At 37.4% G+C, this 24,362-nt stretch overlaps 1 protein-coding gene across 1 annotated transcript; it reads right to left on the bottom strand.

Moving 5' to 3' along the window:
- Positions 1-139: 139 nt before the first annotated feature.
- On the bottom strand, positions 140-24,362 carry LOC127985569 (uncharacterized). Its single transcript, XM_052587618.1, has 7 exons — positions 23,969-24,362; positions 23,491-23,615; positions 22,044-22,242; positions 5,315-5,546; positions 3,789-3,931; positions 3,301-3,512; positions 140-678 (listed from the first exon to the last, which is right to left on the bottom strand). The coding sequence occupies exons 1-7, from the start codon at positions 24,320-24,322 to the stop codon at positions 312-314; spliced, it is 1,632 nt and encodes a 543-aa protein (XP_052443578.1). The 5' UTR covers positions 24,323-24,362; the 3' UTR covers positions 140-311.

Raw genomic sequence — 24,362 nt, 5'->3', positions numbered from 1 at the left:
ACGCATTCTGAAGAGTCTGCAGCCTGAGGAATGCACTTATTCCACAATCTACAAATATATCTACAGAGGGTGAAATGCCACTGAAATATTGCTAAATTGTTGAGACTCCTCTCAAATATCGTACCAGTCCGTGTTCTCACAGAATGACAGCTCTAAATGTAACGTCACAATGAAATACCCTGTCGTCGCTGGTGCTCTTATAGAAGCACTGGAGACTGCAGCTTATTTGTCCTTGAGAGAGGCAGGGAAGGAGAGCAGTGAATGAGCCTTTTTGGACGTGTGGGCTAAAGGCACCGAGAACCCGCTTCCCTTCACCTCCTTTTGGTGGCATTCAGAGACCTCTTTAGCTCTTTTTCGGCATCAGAGGCGTTATCTTGAGGACCTGAGGACTGATTTCCATCTTCTGTGAGTGTCCAGACCGTTTCCCCGTCAGCCTCAGGGAGACGCGGGCTCGCAGGAGGGAGGGAGTTGCTGCTGGCTCCCGGGGGGGTGGTGATGTCTGGGACAGGGGCGAGGGTGGAACCGGCCTGGTTCTCCACCTTTCCAAGGGCACAGAGACTCAGACTCCCGCAGAGAGCTCCCCAGTTCTGCTCGCACTGAGTTCGTATTCGGCGGGCGATGGCGACGCGCACCTCCTCGCCGCATCCCAGCAGGATGTTTACTAACTCCACATGGGGCCTTTCAGTGAAGGAGAGGAGACCGTTAGAAAAGTAAAACCACAGTTGAGGCCCGTTCACATCAAGAACGATACATAATGCAACTATAATCATAATGGCACAGAGTAAGGATATCATTGGAATTCCTTTTAACATGATAAGAAACTATAAACTCTGACATCCAATTAGAATCCGTCCAATGAAAATTAGCCCATGATTTACTCACCCTCAATGTATCCTAGGTGTATATGACTTTCTTCTTTCAGACGAATCCACAAATTATATTTATTTAGAGTTATTTAAAAAAAAAATCCTGACTCTTCTAAGCTTTATAATGCCACAGGCATTTTATTTCTTTCAACAGTCCAAGGGCGTGTCCACACTTTGCGTCTTTTTGATAAGAAAAAGCTGACAGGAGCTCTTTTTTAGTTTTAAAATGCGCTCAGGACTTAAAAAAAACCCCACAGTTTAATCCCTAGGATTATAATGTAAAACAGACGCTGGCAGCTTCAAAAAAGACGGCAAGTGTCAACACAACCCCCCCGTCCCCTCAAAAAAAAAAAAAAAAAAAAGGGCATCTATCCATAATAAAACATGCCTCTTTCATGCTTCTGTGTTCGTCACTAATCACAGGTGTGTGTGCTGCGCCTACGTCCTACGCCATCCACCCACAACAGCCTCCGCATACGAAAAGACATTTGCTACAGGAGAGGCATTTATTCACCCCCCAGAGCCGGGTGAGGAACGTTTTATTATGGATGGATGCGCTTTGCTTGACTTTTTTTGGATTGTAAAAAAAAAAAAACTTCCATTAAAGCTGGGAAGAGCCAGGATAATTTTTTTATTTAACTCCGATTGGATTTGTCTGAAAGAACAAAGTCATATACATTGGGTTAACTAACCCTTTAAAGAGTTAAAGTTGCAGTATGTGATATTGGCAGCTAGTGGTTTAAATGGGTACTGCAGCCCAAATGCAAATATCAGCATAGTTTCTCCTGCCCTTTCCTCAGCCCCAACGCTCACATAGATCGCCAGATTGAGGACTTGCAGCATGAAGCATTGCAATTGACATCTTGTTGATGAGATGATTTATCCATGTTTTAATATTCCTTTGGTCATAGAGCTTTTTTGATGGATGCCGAGGCTTTTCATGTTGGGTAGAATTTTCAGTCTCTATCCCAGTTCATTTGTGGGCTTACATGGTTGCAAGACACTGAGTTTTCCACCAACTAGCAACCTGTTGTGGCGAAATGCTATTGAGTAAATTGGGCATATAGTACAAAAAACCTAACGTTAGGGTACACCCTAACATTCATCGATCTCAAATACGGCTTATCATCTGAAATATGTGTGTAGTAGCAACATTACTTGGCAGCTCAATCTAATGTTAACTTAACATAACTTAGAAACTGTGTATTCTTGCCTTGAAAAATATATCTATAGGGAGTGAAACTTTTAAATGAACTAATTCAGACAGAAAACTAAAATTCTTGTGCATCCACTATTGCAGAGATGACGAGTGTCTCCGGCTTCATCTCTTAAACCAAAAACAGAAAGCACTAGTTTATCAACAAATTATTAAAATGTTAATGCAGTGTACTTGCTATTCTTTAACGACTACTAGTCAACCAGAAAAATCTTTAGCCGAGGGCAGCCCTATACAGATTTCATCAAAAATATCTTAATTTATGTTCCTAAAATGGATTAAGGTCTTACAGATTTGGAACGACATGAGAGTAAGTACTTAATGACACAATTTTTGAGTGAACCAATCAATGTATCAGCAAAAAAATACACTCTAAAGCAGTGGTTTTCAACCTGTGGGCCGCGGCCCCCTAGTGGGTCGCGATGGTATTGCAGTTGGGCCGCCAATTGCTATTTAAACAAATAATGGTAACAGTTTAGAATAATGGTCCATTAGTCAATGTTAGTTAATTCATTAAATAACATGAACAAACAATGAACAATACATTTATTATTGTATTTATTCATCTTTGTTAATGTTAGTTAATAAAAACACAGTTATTCATTGTTAGTTCATGCTAATTCACAGTGCATTAACTAATGTTAACAAGCACAACTTTTGATTTGAATACTGCATTAGTATATGTTGAACCTAACATCAACTAATGGACCATTATTCTAAAGTCTTACCGAAATAATAAAAATATAAAAATTTCGTAATTTATAACACAATAAAATTTCATATATAGAATTAAATAAGAAAAAATGAATATTAAACTGTACTGTAACTATGCTTCCACTATTCGAGCTCGCTGATAGGTTTAAGAATAAACTGCTAATTTATCTTAAATATTTTTGCTGCATATGCTACAGAACAACAGTACTTGTGCCAAGCGGTGCCAGTCTGAGTTATTTTCTGTTCATTGCCAGTTCATTTAATAAAGACAGTTAACTATCTAGCTTCTGAGTACTAAGTGATTAACCCAACAATAGTGGGGTCAGTTTTTTTTTTTTTGCAGTGGGCCGCGCAAAAATATGTGTTTGGTTGTGTGGGCCGCGAGATGAAAAAAGTTGGGAACCACTGCTCTAAAGCAAAATCGAATTATCATTAATGACAAAATCCAAGGAAATATCGATATAATTTTTGTCAATATTTTTGTCTCTATATTGAAACACTCACCCTTTAGGAAACAGGTCCTTGAAGTGGATCATCTCCACCATGACATTGACGTTTTCCCTCACGGCAGAGCAGAGGTTGTGTTTGACGTAACACTCGCGCTGCAGCTGGAACACCATCTCTTTCACGGCCAGACACTTGCGGCTGACGCAGCTGAACTTGTGGCGAAGTCCATGGGCCATGCATTTCAGCGCATCTTTGATGAATGATTTTCCCTGTGGTGATACAGAAGTCGTTCATCAATCCAGAGTCGTTAACACATGCAGTTAATGACAAAATGCCATCTTAGCTAATTTCAGCTCAAGTATGTCTAATGAAAAGGACAGCGAGCAAACTGTCTGCTCTTAATGATGAGGTGCTGTAGATCTCAGTGGCAACTGCGAGCATGCACAATGCCAATCCAACCTCCAATTAAGTATTAAACAGCATTACAGTGTACATGTTTTGTACACTGTGATTTAAGTACATAAGGGAAGCGAGCAGGACCCTACCTGGGAGTCAAATTTGCCAGCGTTGTGAAGGAACGTCATGCAGATGTTGTGTAGTCCACGGATTTCGCAGGAGTTGTTGTTGAAGCACTCGAACATCCCACAGCCTACATCCCCTGCGTTCACCAGACACTGCTGAATCTCCGCTGGAGAATGATCAAGGGATAGAGAACTTTGAATCATCACATTACAGCTTTTACAGTAAATACATACTGCTCTTTGCTATATTAACACTGTTAAATATACCCTGTTAAATTTACATAAAAAAACTACTTTTGTTTTACAACTTAAAATATCGATATTCATAATTTAACTATCAAAATCAGCTTTTTTGCTTTACTGATAAGCACTATAATAATATCGGTGGCACAACAGAAAGCCACATGATAAGCTAATTGTTAAGTGGCCTGGAGATAAAACATGGCTAATATTCAGGGTCATGCACACAAAGACGAAACACCAACTAAGTCAGTGGGTAACATGGATAAAGATTGTGAATGAGAACTTCCAAAATAATCTAAATGTAACGTTACCGTGTCCGTTATTTTTGACATATAGAGCTTTGTTTGTGACACTGCTTCACTGGACTTTGGTAAGGTTTGAAATGCAGTGTTCTAAATTGATATACACTATGTGTAATTTGCAGCTTTATGACAGTAAATATTCTAAGGCTTTTAAAAATTGCAGTTAGATCACTAAAAAATTTGGTAGGCCACATTAAAACATTTGGAACCTTATTTGTCTACTAAAAAACAAAACTCAGTAGCAATTATGGAGGCTATATTAAACTTTTAAAAGTTGATAAATAACGTTCGAAATGTATTATTTCAGCTTTATCAACAGAACAGACAGTTTGAATGAGCTTACTTGACAACATTTCTGGCGCGAAAAGCCTTAACCCCCAGAGCAGTGCGCGCACGTGGATTCGGATAAGAGGACATTTTCTGAGGTTCGTTAGGTAGCTAACTTACATTTACAAAACAAAACAAAGCCATTATAACAATTATTTGTGTAGGTTAACTAGTTAATGGAAGAATTAATAAAAACAGGAGTATAGCGATATATGACGGTTATTCAGTAACGTTACGTACGTAAGAACAGCTAATAGTATGCTATATGTCAACACTAAAGTCTCACCATTTACTATGTCTACGCTTATTTTTTGCTTTAAAGATATAGGCTACGTGGTAAAAATATATTTAATGACATAGTGGATGTGGTAATGAGGTTACAAAAACCTCAGGACGTCATCATAACGTTTTTTTTAACGGTGTAAAAATGCATTTATTAATTGCAACGAAACTCCCCTGACATTTGATTAAGTACTAGGATACATAGGATAGAAACGCTTTTGATTGTTGTGCTTAACCTGGATGACACACTAATCTGGAGATAAGTTGTTTGGTAACGTAAGTTAAAAGTTTGATGCATCTTCAATACAAACAGTTTAATCAGCTCCACGCATTTACGGTCCGTCGTTGATTTTCTTTCATGCACTGCGCAAAACCCCTGTTACTACCTAACGTTACCTGTGTTCTGCAGAGAGAGTCTTCTCTTCTGGATGTTCAGTGATCTCTCTTGTGAGGTGTCATGAGCGCTGCTGGAATCAGTCGCGTGTGTTTGCCGCACCGCCAAAAACAAAATTAACACTCCTATAGTCAGTTGCACACGCATGTCTCGTGCGATGATGATAGCGCTGTCTAAAACTGCGAATATTTTGAACGAAGAATGAAGCACACGAGGCGGAGGGAGCAGCGCAGACTAACACGTAGTGAGGGTCGGGGGATTGGATGCTGCCTATATTTCCTCCAACTCATGTCAGTTTGGATGAAGGAGGTGAGCAGGTGCTGACCAATCACAGTCACCGGCGAGACGACAGCTCCGTGCGTCTATTCGAAGTCCACACAGCACGTATAGCGGAGACCGGGGCTAATTGTCACATTGGTTGTGGTTGTATCTCTATAACTAGGTTCGAGTCAAAAGACCCAAATGCATTTTTTTTTTAATTGCAACCTCCAAAACAAAGTTTAAACATTATATTTTTGACAGTCTTTCATACATGTAATGTTTTGGCAAGTTGTCACATGAGATATAGGCTATATTTTGTAATTTTATACAATTCATTCATTGGAATTTCTATTTTGTATGCTTTGCAGCTGTAATTGTTTTGTGTTTCCTGTTTAAATTTCCCTTTTTAAATATTAGATTTTTTTATGCATGGAATAAAAAGTGAGACAACTATCCCTGATCTCCACTGTCGTTGCAGTTATAGCTTTAGATGTAAAATTATATAATGAATAGTTCCCGTCTACTTTTAATGATGCATGAAATGATATATTACTGATATGTTTCATTCAGACAGAGCTGTGCACACTTAATTAACCAATGTAGAATAAAAAAATATTTATGTACTCCTAGCCCCAACCTTTTGTCTTAACTTACCCTGGAGGGGATCATAGCCCCCCACCCCCCATCCTGTAATTCGCACCATAGGCATATGATCGCACAGTAATGCAGCCTCCAGCTATCAGGTGGCGAGTACACATGTTAAATCTATTAGATGGACCTAATGGGATTTTCACATTCAACCTCAATTAGTCGGATATATAACCCAGGAGTGCTCCAAGGTAACCTTCTGAGACCCAATACAAGGAATCACCATTTACATTCAAGTTTTTTTAAATTTATTATAAGGTTTAAAAGAAACACATTATTAATAGTCTATTTATTTTTTTTTACTTATTATTCTTAATAGGTGTATATAAAACAACAACTTAGGACATTTATACCCTGTAGCATAATCTTATCACTTTATATGAACATTATTGTGGACAAAAATACAAAACCCATGCCTTTCTGCAGAAACCATATCAACCAATAAGAAAAAGATTTGTGCATTTTTTTTCAGGTCAATATTATTTATGAATAATTATAATATATATAGCTTCAAGCAGCAATTACCAGGGTTCGATCGCTTTAGGTTTTAAAGCACGCAAGGAAAAAGACATTACATATTATTAAGCAAGCCTTTAACTTAATCAATTATTACAAAGTTTTTGGCTGTTATAGGGCCAACTGGGGTCCGATCTCCCTTGAACTTTGCATGCTTGATTAGAATCACCTGTTGCATGTGCCCAGCAGGTTTTATGAAGTTTAGAATTTTCGTTTAAGCTTTATAGTCTTTTGGGTATATTCCTTTTCTGAAGGAACCTGTTATAGCTTCCCAATAATCCAGGACTAGTTCGCAAAAGTTTGTATCTTCTTAATCATTTTAAAAACGGTTTGATTGACAGCGGTTCTAAAGTTAAAGTTTTTTGGAATGAGGAGGTCTATCATAAGAATATTGCATGTAAAAAAACTGCGCAATGTACAATAAAAAAAAATGCGATACCACTTCCCAGTGACTGATTTCTTTCACATTTTTCACAGACATTTGGGGCCATGAGTCAAACGGACCACTGAGTTTTCATTCCAATCGGCCTCCGTTTACCATGTCTAACAGGTCTAACAAACTTCATCGGGCAATGGTGGCCATGTTTTTTTTGAGATACACAAATGTTCCCATAAACACTTGTGGCTTTTTGGACCAAGATCTTGCACAACGATTTTCATATTTATAGGACAAATGGTTGCCTATTTATAGCCATTTTTCTTTTTTTTCCCCCTCTTATACCAAGTGGCCAATCTTTGTGATTTTGTCCCTGTGACCTCAGTTTGAGCTCTTACATAAATGTTCCAAATTTTGCGAAGATATCTCATTCCATTCAGGAGCCATCTTTGAATGTTTCGATGTCCCTTTGCCACAGTGAGTCAATATTATTATATTATTAATATTCATTGATATTATTTAAATTCACTCTCCAGAGAATCTTCCTGCAATGGTTTCGATCTGATCGGGCGGAAAACCTAGGACTAGTTTGCAAAAGTAGGTTTTGTTAAAAAAAAAAATGCGATCCCAGGCTCATGGTTGAATCTGAGGCATGCGTTTTGTTTTCGTTTAGGAGTTATGAGCGTACTTTCAATCGCTGTAGTGCCCCCGTCAGGCCGATTGGGGTGAGCCTCAGTCACATTATAGTTGTTGTGAGTACTACCATCCCTGCAAGTTTCAAGTCTCTACAACTTACGGTTTGGTCTGGATGGTCAGTTTTGTGTGGAAATCACTCATCCATGACCATTCTTACAATTACAATTGGGAGTCAGTGCTACGTGGTTGAACCCCTAATAAAAAATTGTTCTGCAATTAATTTGATGTTTATTTGTATTTTGCTTTTAACAATACAAATATTTTTAATGCAACTTGACCATAAATGTATTTTTCAGTGTTTTTTCAGCGTTATGTAATAGGTCAGAGATGTGTGTATCAAAGTAATATGGATATAGTATACAGCTATAAGCTAATATAAGTTATGTGGTGAGTAAACATGTTAAGCAGACACAATTAATATTTTACGCCATGATTAATCGTAATTATTACAGTAAGTATATTTACGTTTGCTGTCATAAGTATTTAATTGTCATTTCTTCCTGGAATTATCGGTCATTGCAACAACTTATAACTTACAAATATACCAAAAGTTTGTTCCTTTGAAATGCTTTTACAATAAATGTCATATAAAAATAGTCATGGGATCTTAGAAAACTTGCTATAGTGAATCAAAGTTATTTACCCCATCAAAGCAGTGCAAAGGGAGTCACTGCACTTTTTTTGCTTGAGGTGTATAACGAATGATCTGTTTACCATGATCTATTTATTCATTCTGCTGGAGCAGTGGAGGAACACGAGGTGAGAGGCAGTTGAATGCTTTCGCTGGGGCCTCTTGCCAAACCAAACATATCCCCTTGGCATCCTTACATTAGTGTCAATGGCTTACATCCATGATATGTTAGTGAAGCAGCTTTGGAAATGAGACCCCAGCTGAGGAGGAATGGCAAGCTTATTATTGGCTAAATTTGGCATAGAAATGCACTTCTTGCAGGCTGAAATTATTCTAATTGTAACCACATATGATTTACTGAATGTCAGTTATTTTAGAGACATTATTTAGCACTGTGGTTGAGTAATGCATCATTACTGGAGGTCATGAACACAATGAATAGCCTATAAATATAAAATTATAAGAACTATAAAACAAGATTGCATGTTTCCAGAAAAATGACATGGGAGTGGCATAGAGAAAAAAAATTGTTGTAATTGTGCATGAGGATAGTAGAACAATAACAGAGGACTCCATTTGGGAATTGATTGTGAAAAAATGGGCATTCAATACTATAAGGCAGACATGTGGTTGAAAAATAAAAGTAATTTTTGATATCATGCTGCAAGATGCAGAACAAGGTATTACCTTTGGATGAAAGACTGATGAAATATGCACAGTAACACCTGTTGACCTAAAGGTGATATCCTTGTCTGACAAATGGTTATGAACATTGACTTGACAAACAGTAAGTCGCATCTGTTTAATAGACTTATAAAACCAATTATATCCCTTCATGACCACCTCTATGACAAAAGTTTTGCAACATATTGTACAATTTAGGTACAGTTAGCATGAGGCTAAAGTTCTATGAAACGTATCACACTGGTGATTCCACGCTTGTTCTAGACAGGTGTAGTGACTTTAAAGGCATACTCCACCACTAAATTAAAATTTTGTCATTAATCACAAACCCCCATGTCATTCCAAACCCAAACCCCTGAATTTTTTTTTCATAAACTTTACATATGATGCAATGATCAATTTTTCCTTTCTCTTTGGAGTGTTACAAGCTCTTGGTGCATGAAGAAGATCTGTAAAGTTGCAAAGACTAAAGTCTCAAATCCAAAGAGATATTCTTTATTTAAGTTAAGATTCTACCTGTCTGAATTTTCACTGGTGCCCAAATTTTCACGCAAAGAAAGAAGGCATGGTTTCAGTAACACAGTTAGTGTTGAAGCAGTCATGTCAGATAGATGCTGTGTTTATCTAGGTGAAAGCAAAAGCACTTTATATGGCCTTCTGAAAGTAGATGCATTCAGGAATCTTTAAGATTACTTTCAACAGAACAGCAACACATTTTATGGACGAACGTCTCGTGAACCTAGGAGAGGAGGCAATTCTGACTTTGCTACGACAATCTGGTGCTTCTGATTCAGCTACTGTGTGCGTGCGTGTGTGTGTGTGTGAGAGAGAGAGACAGGGACACACAGTGGAGTCAGCTGTCTTAACCGTCCATGGCTTGTGTACTGCAAACACATACGAGCTTCATCACTGTGTCTGTCACGCAACTCTGTTCCCCTTTCGGGCTTGAACTGATAGTAAAACAAACGACATTATTAGCAGTCTTTACATTTATTTTAAAGGATGAAGCTTGCAATTATGGAAAGTGAAATAACATATCCGATGAATGCTTGCGGTGTTTGGCCAATCAGAGCAGACTATGTTTGTCAGAAGAAGGGACTTTGTAGAAAACTATGAGTTTGAGAGAGGCGGGGCATAGAGGACTTAAAATAATGTACAATATTTGAAATATTATGTTTTATTTTAACATTAAAGCATGTCAACATATCCTGTTACACCAAATAATGATCTTTAATAAGCATCATATGACCCCTTTAAGATATTTTGGTTCAAAAGCGTGAGGCTTGTGACTGTCTTATTGACTTCCCAAGTACATTGCACTTTCAAGGTCCAGAAAGTATGAAAGACATTGTCAGAATAGTCCATCTGCAATCGGTGGTTCAATCTGAATTCTATGAAGCGACAATTATACATTTTGTATGCGAAGAAAACAAAAATAAAGAGTTCATTCAACAATTAGTCTCCTCTGTGTCTCTCCGCATCACCATATGCCATTTCTGAGAACATCGCTGAATGCAAGTAGTGTATGCTCTTCTGTGTCCGCCTCACTGCACGGATACGCTGTTTTCATTCAGATCAAAGCATAAATACACATAGAAAACGTATCGTTGTATCGCGGCTGACACAGAATAGCACTTGCATTTTACGTCCAGCGTATATTCTCCAAAATGGTGCTACGGTGATGCGAAGAGATGCAGAGGAGACAAATTGTTGAATTAAGTCGTTATTTTAGTTTTCTTCATAGCAGTACTGTTGAAGATGGACTGTTCTGACGATTTCTTTCCTCCCGAGGTGCAGGGGCGAAATGGCATTACAAGAGCACAGTCGCAGACCACGGGCAGGGGTTTGGAGTCTGTATGGGTTTGTTCCCCCTCAGCTAAGGGTGGGCAATATGATAATATAATTTTTTTTTTTTTTTTTTTTTTTTTAGAAATATCATGATTTTATCACAATTCTTCATCATGCTGGTTTTTCTGTTTTGAAAACTGTTTGAGCATAATGGCCAAACTAATTTCCTATTATAAAGCCTTTTAAGGTAACAAAATATGAAGTATGAAAAGTATGGCAGATATGTAAGCCAAAGTGCATGGGTGAAGATAAAAAGCTTCGTCATTATTTTATCTTTGTTATTAAAAAATTAGAACAAATATACACATTACAAATACAGATATTATACAAATAAAGTGTTTTATTTTAAGGTACAATAGGTGTATTTTGCAGGAGCATAAAAAATGTAATGAACAAATATAAAAATAAAACACTATATACATTGATTCAAGTTTGTCAGTCAAGAGTATTGATTGATTTTTCTCTGTGTTTTATTTTATTTTATTAACATTGAAGGAATAATTCACCCAAAAATTTAAATAGTGTTTTATTTTTTATACTGTACTTTCATGTCAGGGATGAATTATGACACAGCGGTGCCCTGGGCACGGAATGATTAAAGCCCCCACTCAGTTTTTTTTTCTTCCTTTTTTATTAAATTTTTTCCCAAACTTGTTAATTATATCATAAATTATCACGATTCTTATAAATAAGTCAATACATTTTGCACCTTTATAGATCATGTTAGTTTATCTATAATGGGCTATGGGAAAAGTAGCCTAATTAGTGTAATCTTTTAAAGCTGCAGTAGGTAACTTTTGAAAAAATATATTTTTTACATATTTGTTAAACCTGTCATTATGTCCTGACAGTAGAATATAAGACAGATAATCCGTGAAAAAAATCAAGCTCCTCCCAGTGGTCCTATTGCCATTTGCAGAAATACATCGCTTCGGTAAGAAACAACCAATCAGAGCTGCGGTACGTAACTTTGTTTGTGTTCAAAATGTAGAAAAATGTATATAATAAGCGAGTACACCATGAATCCATTTTCCAAACCGTGTTTTTAGCTTGTCCTGAATCACTAGGGTTCACCTATAATAAGTGTTTATATTCAGACTATTTTAGATTGCTTCGGGGGTACCGCGGCGGAGTAACCCAGTACCTTTGTGATTCTTCATAGACATAAACAGAGAGAAGTAGTTCTGGCTACGATGTTTTTCCACAAGACGCAAGCAGTTCTGTTTATTAACCACTAGAGCGTCAAAAGTTCCCTACCGCAGCTTTAACTAGCCTATGCTTAAAACCATCTTTTAACTTGTACTAGATATGGGTGTCATGTCACAGAATATTTTTTATACGACTCACTTTGTATTTAATGTACATTTAATAAAAAACATTGTAAGTTACTAATTATAACACTTTATACATGAAGAGAGCAAATAATATTTGCATTTTCAAAAAAAATTAAACTTTAGTCTAGACAGAGTTCAAGCACTCTCAACAACTCCCATTATAATCCCTGAAGCTGTTTATACCGTGAAATGAATATCTTACCTAAATCGTACAAACATCTGCACTTTGTTTATGATGAGATAATTCTCTAAAGAGCAGCGAAACACTGTTTTTTCAGCGATGACTCATCTGAATGCCTCTGATTGGCCATTGCATTCATAAACTCAACAGTATATATATATATATATATATATATATATATATATATTATTCAGCCATTTTTGGTCTTTTGGAAGCTGCATTCAAAATCAACTTTGCTTAAAATCCTGAGGGGGCATGGTTGAGAAGCAGTATTTCGGCTAGGCTCACCTCTGGTCTAGTGCTCTGGGCAGGTGCCCGGTAGGCCCCTGCGTTAATCCATCCCTGCTTCATGTACACACTCAAAAGTTGTGTTAAACCTGAATGAGTTTTCTTCTTCTGCTAAACATAAACACTATTTTGAAGAAGGTGGAAAACCAAACATATATTTTTTTTCATACTATCAAAGTCAATGTGGACCAGCAACTGTTTGGTTACACAGATTACACACATGTGACAGGATAAACAATTAAAGAAATTACTATCACTTTAATTACAGTCGGTAGCATGTTCAGTACTGTCCCTTTAAGACCTGCACACATCTAGTATACAGACATGCATCTGTTTCTTTCAGTCGTTGACTTTCATTTTAGACATATCCATAATCCAGTATATAAATAAACCTTGACAGTTTTAACACAAAACATAACTTAGTTCAGTAATCAGGCACAGTTTGAAGGGCTTTTTGTTTTCGTCCCATGCTTTGAGTGTACTCAAAAAACCCGCATGTCAGAACAGCACACAAATGAAACATATAAATAACCAGTAAGGCTTTAAAGCAGATGCAAAAAATAATAATAATAAGATTTTGTGAATAAGTGCAGTGTCCCATGAGTGTAACCCTACCACTTGAGTTAATGCTGATGTTAATGTATTTGAGTATATTAATTCAGCGGCACCAGAACTGCAGCATAATACATATTTCTTCAACAAATTCCACAAATATTCTGAAAAACAAAACAAAACAAACAACAACAAAAAAACACCTACTATAGGGGTCAAAATAGAACTTTAATAATTTTTTTTTTTTTTTTTTTTTACAAATTACAATTGTAGCTCTCGACATTTACCTATGGCTATGACTTTATTATTACTCTAATTTATTTTGTAGTCTCAAGCATTCAGAAATCATTTTACTGTTAACAGTGGTGTATAAAGTACCCTCTAACGTTGCTCCCTATACGCAGTTTTGCGTAGGGCACCAACTCTCAGGGGGGCACCATCCCAGTTGTTTAAAAAAAAAAAATCCTCCCATTCCGACATAATACATTTTTGGAATCTGCATCTGAAATACCATTTAGCCTTCAGTTTAATGTATTTCAGCAGGGACATGGATGCATTTAACCTGCAGTTACAGATGCATAAATAGGCTTAATGTTTTGTTTTTAACATAAAATGTTGGATACTGATATTTGAAATAATAATAATAATTATTATTATTATAATTAGCATTTTTGCAATCTACAATTTAGAATACCTGGAATATTGAGTTTTAATAGACTAATAAATCAATGTGCATGCACTCTATGTGGGATTTGATGATATAGACTACTTGATAATGTCAGATTGCACATCATTACAACAACACTTACCATATTATCACAGAAGATATACTGTGTATCGCACACCCCAGCCTCGACTTGAGTGGGAGTTGAAATCATCCGCGGTTGTGTGTGACGCGCACTTGTTTGCACATGAGAGCAAAGGTGTTTTTATGAGTCTAACGCCAGACCACTGATTCGTCAAACCTGCTGTCCTGCAGTCTGTGTTCTTATGACTATTTTGTAGTAAGTAATGAATATACTTAGGCGAAGTTTATCGGAGTAAAAGTATACATTTTAATTAGGAAATGTAGTGGAGTAAAAGTTGGCTGAAATATAAAGACTCAAGTAAAGTACAGATACTCCCAAAAAACACTTAACTAATGTAATGAAGTATTTTTACTTTGTTACATTACACCACTGGTGATTATTGATGACATTTTCCTTTTGGGGTGGAGTAACCCTTTAAGCTGTTTTTAAGGTGAGGACCCAGGTTTTAACTAAAATATTTTTTTTCACGCATTTACTTTTTTGTGATGAATAGTCATTATATCACCTAAAATAAAGGTTTAGTTATAATACTTAAACTTTTTACACTAAGGCTGAAATGGAATCCACATAAAGAGACAAATTAGCATACGTCTTTTTATTATTTATTTATTTTATTTTTTTCATGTATAGTGGTATGCAACTATGCCTGCTTGCTTGCTTCAGAACCAGAATAAAACACCAGTCATTTATTACGGTCCAATAGCAAAGAGGCTCTGCTCAGTCTCTGTGTGTTTAGTTAAGATAATATTACTGCGTTTACAAATTTCCCTTAATATGTGACAGGTTAGTTATTGCAGAGGGTCATGGAAAACATCTTTGAAGTTGTTCCTCCAATCAATTTGTGTGATGGATGTTCTCTCTATTTTGTAAAAACAAGAACAAAGCTCACTTCATTGGTTGCACCATTATCGTAACACAAGGTGATGGCTCAGTTCTACATTTTATGAGCTAATTTAGCACAGATGTTGAATACCCTTCTTTGAGCTTGCTCACACATAATTTATTAGAAATATGTAAATGTTTACTATATTCTCTATGGGTTGTTCTCTTGTGTTTATCATTTGGGTGCATGCAATCCTTCTGACACAGAGAAAGCATTATGTGTCTTAACAAGTACACAATCAGGACCAGGGTACTTGGATTATTGGGTCCCTAATACAACATTTTCAGAGGACGAGTACCTGGCTGAGAACTATACTTGAGTAAAAATACATTTTTAAAGTACTTAAGTATTTTACTTGTGCTGAATGTAGGCTCAAAGATCTGCTAGTCATTAACACCTAAGGGAAAGGCCAGTGAAAAACAAGAAACAAGTGATTTGTGAGGAAAGCAATCCCATTTACTAAAATCAAAATAAAATGGAACACCGCAAAACTGCAAAAAAAATCAAGGCTGACACAGCAACCTCTTAAACATCTACAAACAATGAAGTCTCAGTTAAGCTCAAGTAGTCAAAAAGGGCATAAGTAAACCAATAGCTTTTAGAAAGGTCATAGCCATGTCCTCATCTCATACGACTCCAAATCTGCTAAGGGGAACAACCTTTTCTGTTATATCTTCACAAACATGGCAAACACAGACTCTGGAAACTTCCGAAACTGTTACATCATGGTGATTACCTCAAAATCATTTCAACTTGTTCCTTCTTTTCTCTGCAAAAGCAAAAAAATTGTGTTATACTGAGGCATTACTATGGTGAATACAATGGTAAAAAGCATATGGGGTTCTTTGTTCACTTCCATTGAACTTCCAGCCACAAAATGTAAATGTGTGTATCGACATGATTTTAGCATGAAAAAAAAAAATCTAATATTATACATAACAATAGAATACAACTCTAAAAATGATTTGTGATACAAGTGATATGATACAAGTTTCAACAGAATATTTAGTGTGTAGAATAGTCTTATATCTAACAGTAGGTGTACTGTAGTTATGAATCGGCATGAATCTTTGAATCCTGTGCAGTCAGGCACCTCTGTAATTGGAACTCAAGGTATTTTAGTGGAACCCAGTAAATAAAACTATTTAGCACAACTTTCCTCAACAATCACATGCATATTAACAAGCATGTTAAGCATATGTTGTATACAATCGTGCATTAAAGAATGAATAAATCTGAGAGTTGTCGAGCAATGCCAAAGCTGGCCACTTTCTGTATAGATGTTTTGCTCATTGGTGAATAATTGCCTATGAAATTATTTTTTTCCAAAGATTTTTGTGGTCTATTTGGAACAACTTAAAGGTGCGTAAATGAAGACAGAATTGTCATTTTTGGTTGAACTACACCTTTAAACTTGAAGGATCCATCCTCATCCATTGCAACTACATGGAAAAGAGTGTGTGTTGATGCAGTATATGATTCCAAAAGTCTTCATGTTCCATGAAGAAAAAGGTCATATGGGTTTGGAATAACCTGAGGGTCAGTAAATAATGAGGGTCATTCTAGGCAAGAAGGGTGTCCAACCCTGTTCCTGTAGGGCCCTAAAGGAACCAACACCAATTAAACACACCTCAACCAAAGTAATCAAGGTCTTCAGACTCACTAGTAACTTCCAGGCAAGCGTGTTGGAGCTGGCTGTAGCTAAACTCTGTAGGATATTGGCCCTCCTGGAGCAGGATTGGACGTTCCTGGTCTATGCTCCCCTGCCAGTTGACATTTCTGGGGAAAGTCGTGTTTATGCTCTTTGTTTGTGCTGCTGAGTGTCTGATCTCTTGCCTACACACCGTTTTGAGAAGATTTACACAACTTGTTGGCGTTAACCTCGGTCAACCCCACTGTTGATCGCAAGATGACCCCTGTCACACAAACACATTCTTACAAATACATGTACCCATGAACTCTTGTACTCTACTATGTTATGACCAGAGCAGCTGTGGCAAACATGCAGCACGTAGATCATGTACAGCGGGCTTGAAGACCTCAAGTAAACCACTGTATTTCAGCATGATTATGTTTGGTTTGGTAAGAACTTTAAGGGCTTTTGCTGAATGAGATATGGTTCAGCTGGATATAATTATTACCATTTTTTAAATTCTTCTGTATGGAAAAGCCTTTCTTAATTCCAGGTGTTAGGTAGGAATGCAAAATACTATGTGTATGTACAGTTAGAGATGACACTAAGTATTCTATTGGTCACGCTATTCAAACGTCACTTCGCAGCCATGACTTTAGCTTGTATATTGTACAAACATTACGGTAAGGTATGATGATTGTTATGATCATGAACATAAACATGATGGAGTATGTTCCAGGAAGAAGCGGGTCAAGGCTGTGAGTGGGCATTTGTGTATTTAGCATATGTTGTATGTACAGCGTACATACCATACACACATATTTCAGTTTGTACAGAATGTCCATTAGCACAAGACTTTCTCAACTTTTCTTGTTTCACACATTCCAGAGGTGAAAAATGGGTTAAACATGAATTATTGATGTTGTAGTGTATTTGGGTTGTAATGGTTTTAACAGTGAAACAGATAAAAGGATCTGGGTGCATAAGTAAAGCAATGGAAGTGATCATGTCATTTTTTTTTTATTTAATTAATAATAAAAATGTATTAGATATGTATTATAAAATAAATTTTTTAACAATTATAAAATAGCTATGATTTATAATCTGTGCCTGGGAAAAGCCTGTTTTGTTCTTACTAACAAGAACGTTGGCCTGGATCTGGCATACATGGGGTTTTATAAAACTGAAAAAGTTTGTTACGTTTCATGCATGAGACTCTCGAGATTGTATGCCAAAGGTAAAAACCCTAAAAGAGGTCGATGCGCAACTGCAGAATTCACCATTTGTCAGAATTCAACAGTCACTGTGTGTTCACATCTGTATAACTGCATCAGTCTTTGAACTAGTTCATATGACTTACTGTTTGTGTTTTCTTTTCTTTCTTCTCAGTCTGTGTATGAGTTTCCAGTGTCTTATTCTGTAGGCTACATTGTTGCATGACAGCTGAGAAAGTGAATCATTTGAATCATTCACTCAACTTTAGTTCAAAAACAGATCAATCCAGTCAAGTCACCTTTATTTTTAAAGTGCTTTATATAGATCGTTTCAAAGCAGCTTCACAGTATTAAACAGGCAAGTAACAGAAACTGATGCAAATTTAAAAAAATGATGCAAATCCAAAATTTTGCTGTAAAGCAGCTGTAGCAAGACAATGGTTGGTTGTTTCAGTTTAATAACTGTAAATTACATTCATTATGAAACAAGTTAACTTCAGCTATAAGCAGCTCTTCCGAAGACAATGTTAATGATGATTTATTTCAGTTCAATTACAATCTCAGTGCTGCAAAATTCAGGAATTATGAATTAATTTAGTTAAGCTGTAAAGCAGCTCTACAGAAGAAAATAGTGTCATTATTCAATTTAAGTTTTTTTCTCACCCAATAGTTTCAGTACTGATATTACTGAATATTAAGTGTCTTTTACATACCAACCAAGCATGCCAAAGGAGACAATTCAGGAACAAAACAAATTTCTTTATGAGTGAGTCACTGAATCATTCACTCAATCAATTTGTTTAAAACACTGATTCATTCGGGAACAGTGTGATCTGTGTGTTTGCTAGATAGGATACTCAACGATTGATTGATTGGGCTTTTGACTTTGTTTAGAAAATTGGTAGCACAAATATCACACAATGCTGTGGTTAAAATGTTTGTTACTGAATATTCACGAGACTAACTTGAACTAGAGCGAAATCTGCTTAGGGAACTGTTTCACCCCAACAAGTAACTTAATCCAATTGCATTCTAGTTGTCAGTTAATACATATTTTAAGAATCAAACCCATGATCTTGGCATTGCTAGTGCCATGCTCTACTACAATGTCGTTCTTCAGAAATGCACACATCCTTAATCGCGTTGTTGGTCTGAATATCGAAACAGCGTTCTTGCTCGTGTTTTGTGGTTGACCCATCAGAATCAGGATTTCCAGAGAGCTGTGTAATTAGAGTACAGTAACACTTACATGTTACACAATGAAGCATCCTGGGAAACTATTTAGGCCACGGTGACAACCTTCAGCAACATTTGACTCCTGTGTTGCTCTGTTCCTACAAATAGCTGCAGTGAAAGTTACCTTTCCTTTTCAGTGGGACAATTCACTTGGGCTTTCTCAACATCTGGGTAGAAAAAGTTAGAACAAGGCCGATCTAGTTTGCCACTGCAATGAATCTCCTCCACCATGGGCTGAGAAAATCTGAAGTGCAATTAAACTCAACAGATGCAACAGGACATTTGGGGGAATGGGGAAAGGCCAGCTCGAGAGCGACCAGCAGCTGTGTTTCGGGACAGGCTGGGGGTGGATGGGCGGTTGGATTTTCTCCCTCCCATCCCCACTCGGTAATTACTCTGGTGATTTATAATGTCCAGAAGACAAATGCAATGTCAGCTAAGATGCCCCCCCCCCCAAACCAATACCCTAAACATACAATTTCACACTACATTACAGACCCTCTCCAAGGGCAAGCGGGATTTAATTGCCGCATATCTGAGGCCAAGAGTGCTGTGTCACTTGTTTCCTCACACAGTGCAAGTTTTCAACATTGGACAAGTTCTTTCGACACTTGGAGAGGTGATGAGGGATGAAATTGGAGACCATAATTCATCTGCACAGTAATCTACACATAATTCTTGGAATAACACAAGAGATGCTAACATAGCTGGATCTTCAAAATTTGTCCTTACGACCCTTTATACATTTGGGTGTATGACAGTTACACATTTTCAGGTGGATTATATTAATAAAATAATATCTGATATCCCTCTAAAGCCAGTTTAGTCTTTAAGTATGTACTCAAAGAAATACTTAACAAAAAAAATGTTTTTCCCCCATTTACTCTCAAGTTGTTCCAAACCCATTTGACTTTATTTCTCAAAGGTGCAATTTTTTATTATTTTTTTTGGAAACTCTTTCCATACATTAAAATAAACAAATAAAAAAAGCTCCCTTAAAGTTCATAGCATATGATTTGTTTGCTATACCATAGTTTTTTGAGAGGATCAAATTTAGGTAGCCTATGCCACAGCTCTCAGACCAAATATGACAATGAAGCAATTATGAACAAATGGTGTTTTGCATCGGAGATGTTTCGATGGGATGATTTTCAGTGAATAAAATAGATTTAATTTGGTTTACCACATAAAACTATTGTGTGACTTCATAATACATGAAATGAAGTACACGGGCCATCTTTATGGTGCGTTCTTTAGTTTTGGAACTTGACAGCCCCAGACTCCATTCACTTTCATTCGACAGAAAGATATACTTCAAAAATTCACCTTTCATCGCATAAATAATGATTTTTATTTTTAATTTTTCAATAAAATACCTGCTTAAACAACATCAACAAACACAGAAAAACCCCACCCCCTACTGGCATTAGTCTTACACTTCTCAATTGTAAAGGAGAACACTTGGCTCTGGATGTTTGGCAGGCTCCGCCAGGAGCTTGCTGACAGCTCGGCACCGTCCCTCAATTCCCATTGTGGCTTTCAAATGAGAGCAGGATCAGGTTTCATCAGATGGGGAGGAACTACAGCAAAGCATCTTAATAGGCATGAGTGGACGCTGGGTTCAGGACAGAGTCACTGCCAAGACCAGCGCTGGAAATACAGTATGAGCTTGCACCTGGGCTATTATGGAGAACATCTTGCTATCAAGCACAGCGAATGAGAATCCAGAGTCTGTGGATGGGACATTACCAACAATGTGTTGTGCATCCCCTTACCAACCATATTTACAACAGAATATCTGCAGCTGCACAATTGTAAAACAGTGCCTCAGGAATTTGGATCCAGCGCCTGCTGCAAAGAGCAGTGAATGTCAAAAGACATGTGACCAAAGCTCTTTAGCAATCTGACCGAGCATCTGACTGTACAGCACATTCTCAGAGCGGAGGTGCTGAAAGACAGAAACAAGCTGGAGCAGTCGACCTTTGTCCCAAGCCGGGACATGACACCTCTCCAGAGGCTCTTCTATTACCAAAAAGCTCTTTTTTGGAAGTTCAGGCCATGAGGACGCTGGAGATTTCAAATGTGGCCTCGGGGTCGACAAGCTTTTAGGCCCAAATGGTTTCAATCATGTAATCACTGTGTCTGCATGGTACGGAACATGGTGAACTCTTGAGGGTCCTCGCTGGAGCAGATGGAATCATAAAAATGCTAGTGAAGACCTGTCAAAAACGCCATTGCTAAAAGGAGTCCAGGAGTAGGTCTTTATGTAGCAAGTTTCCCACAGCAAACCGTAACCTCTTGCAGTAATTCAGAGGTTTTACAATACCAGAAATGATGCAACAAACTTGGCTTTTCTTAAAAAGGTTACATTTATTGTAGAAATGCTGCTTTTGAGTCCCATTAGAATATTGCAAGAAATAAATGAGAAGCATTTCACAAATCCAGCTGTATGAAAAGGACCATTTCTGTCTGGCTTCAGTCTGAATAAAAACTCTGTATTTCATATCAGTGTTATTCTGAGATGGATTTATTTTAATTGGGACAAATCAGCTTCAGTTGCTCTTTTGTGCTGAAAGAACTAAACCGGATTTCAAAAGCATGAATTGGACAACCTGCTTCCATTTAACATGCTTAAAAAAATCAATCCAACTTAAATTAGTGCAAACTTCCAGTCTTCTAGTGCTCAGCATCTTTTCATCCACTGTAGCCAGGCACGGGAAGACCACTTCTGGTGATCTTCATGTGACAGCAAAAAGTGATTCCTTGTACCTGGAAAATGCCGTAGTATTACATGCAGGAAAAAATTTGATTGTGTCATGTTTTTAGGTTTTGACCTCAATCACAAGTTTAATATTAGGGGTTTGCAAAGTACTATTTTTTGTTTGATTCCAATATTATATGAGATGATATAAACAGCTTGGCACACATTTATTGTACCTCATTGTGTTTTGGCTGCAGTGTGGCTAGTCATTTCCTGTTGCTCAGCATCAGGGGCTGAATTTGATGCACCCTCTTCTTTCTTCTCTGTGGCTAGGAAATCATGAATGGCATCCTCGATGTGTGGTCTGAAGATATGGTTTAATTTAGGGTCCACCACCTGAGTAATGATACGGTCCACCCCTGATTCCAACATCCCTGACCTGTGAGAATAAACAAATGTTTTCAATAACAACAGAAACTAAACCAGAATTATATTAAATACACTCGTGCAATGCATTAGATAGCTTTCTACTTACTATGAGCTCACTAAAACATCACAAATTTCACACTGCGCCAAAATGGCAAAGTGTATATAATTCAACAAATTTAAAGGGGTCATAGGATGCGATTACAAGTTTTCCGTTGGAATGTTACAAGCTCTTGGTTCATAAAGAAGATCTGTAAAGTTGCAAAGACTAAAGTCTCAAATCCAAAGGGATATTTTTAATAAAAGTTAAGAATCAGCCATGCGCTCCTATAACGGCTTGTTCTAACACGCCCCCACATGTCTACATCACAATGTGATGCATAACAGTGCCCAAATGTTCATGTAAAAAAAAAAAAGGAAGGCGTAATTTTTATGTTGCGGAGCTGCTGTGTGCTTCACTGTGAAAGCTAAACTACTTTGTTTGGACTTCCAAAAGAGGACACGACTAGAAATTAGTGGTTAAGCTGTATTTACAACACTTTTCCAGAACAGTTGAACTCAAATATTCAGATGTGTGCAGTGCATCTTACAGAGGACTGTTTCCTGAACCTCGAAGAGTAGACTACAATGCGGAATGTTCTGACTCGCAGTCTGTGAGAATACTTTTTATATATAAAGGATTTGCCACTGATGATTCAAACGTGAGTTTTGAGCAGTGTAGAGTAGCGCTTGTTGTTTGTCATTTCTCCAATCACAAATGCAGACATGGTTTTATGTTTATGTGTCGCGATACAACGCAATGTGTAAAAAGACAGTAATTATGTCCTCACTGGATGCAACAAATGCCTCGTTTGTAATGGGATTTAATGTTTTAGTATCTCAGGCACACATGGCATCAGTATGTTGAGGGGCGTAACATTTCCATCACACGCTTGAGGTATTCAGCCAATCACAATGCACTGGATAGCTGGCCAATCAGAGCACACCTCGCTTTTCAGAATGATGAGCTTTGTAAAAAAAAGTATGTGTTTCAGCAATGTGGGGCATAGAGAAGAAACAATAATGTACATTAAGTGGAAAATAATGTTTTTTTGAAACTTAAACCGCATAAACATATTTCATTACCCCTAAATAATGTTCTTTTTAACAACATCATATGACTTCTTTAAAACAAAACTTACAGTTCAGACTGACAGTATAGCACTGCACAACACAATAAAGTATACATAAAACGATGAGTGTCCACTGAGTTGATACATACTGAACTACGCTTCGTCTCAAGACATTCCTCACTTGGTTCTTGTTGATGGACGGACTCCATTCTTGAGTACTGAGATGATTGGACACAAAGTTGTCCACCTTCTGTCGCAGATTTTGATAAGCTGGCTAGAGACAGAGATGAATTCATGTCAGTGACGGACGGACGGACGGACACAGATAGATAGATAGACAGATAGACAGGTTTACAACAGAACTGATAGAAAAACGGATGGTAAATAACAGAAGACAGACAAAAAAGAAGACAGGACATTCAAACAGAAATAAAGAGATAAACAAGATTTGACAGACAGATGACAGAGACAAAAGAACAGATAAATGACAAAAATGACAGACAGAGATAGACAGATAGTGTTTTTGTGTGTTTTTAAAATCTATTTAGTTGCCCAAATAGACAGATGCATGAGATGCCCAGAAATGCTGTGCAGACTCGGTTGTTTATATGTACAGCTAGATCTCACCTTCGTGTCCACGTCTGCCAGACAGTCTCGTCTGAACTCATCAAACAGGCCTCTGTTCTTCAGGTGCTGCACTATGAGCTCGATGAGCTGCGGGTCTCCTGGAGGAGCACTGCTCAGATTACTGCTGCCCTCTGCCATCAATAATGATCCGCTACCCGCTGCCCTCAGAAACAGAGCTACAACAAACCACTCTCTCAGCCCTACAACGGATTCTGTCTCGATTGAAGTCAAGAATGGAAATGTAATGTCTGAAATAAAAAAATAAAAGAAGTGCTTTAGATGACAACAAAAGTAAATAAAGCGCTTCGTCTTCTTCTTCTGTGTTGCTGTATGTAGATGCGTTCCCGCAGACATACCGCCACCCACCGGACACGAGAGGAACAGCGCCTCCAGG

The sequence above is a fragment of the Carassius gibelio genome, chromosome B21, assembly GCF_023724105.1.
Source record: "Carassius gibelio isolate Cgi1373 ecotype wild population from Czech Republic chromosome B21, carGib1.2-hapl.c, whole genome shotgun sequence".
Lineage (NCBI taxonomy): Eukaryota > Metazoa > Chordata > Actinopteri > Cypriniformes > Cyprinidae > Carassius > Carassius gibelio.
Note: the sequence above shows the minus strand (reverse complement) of the source record. Positions and strands in the feature narration are given on the sequence as shown.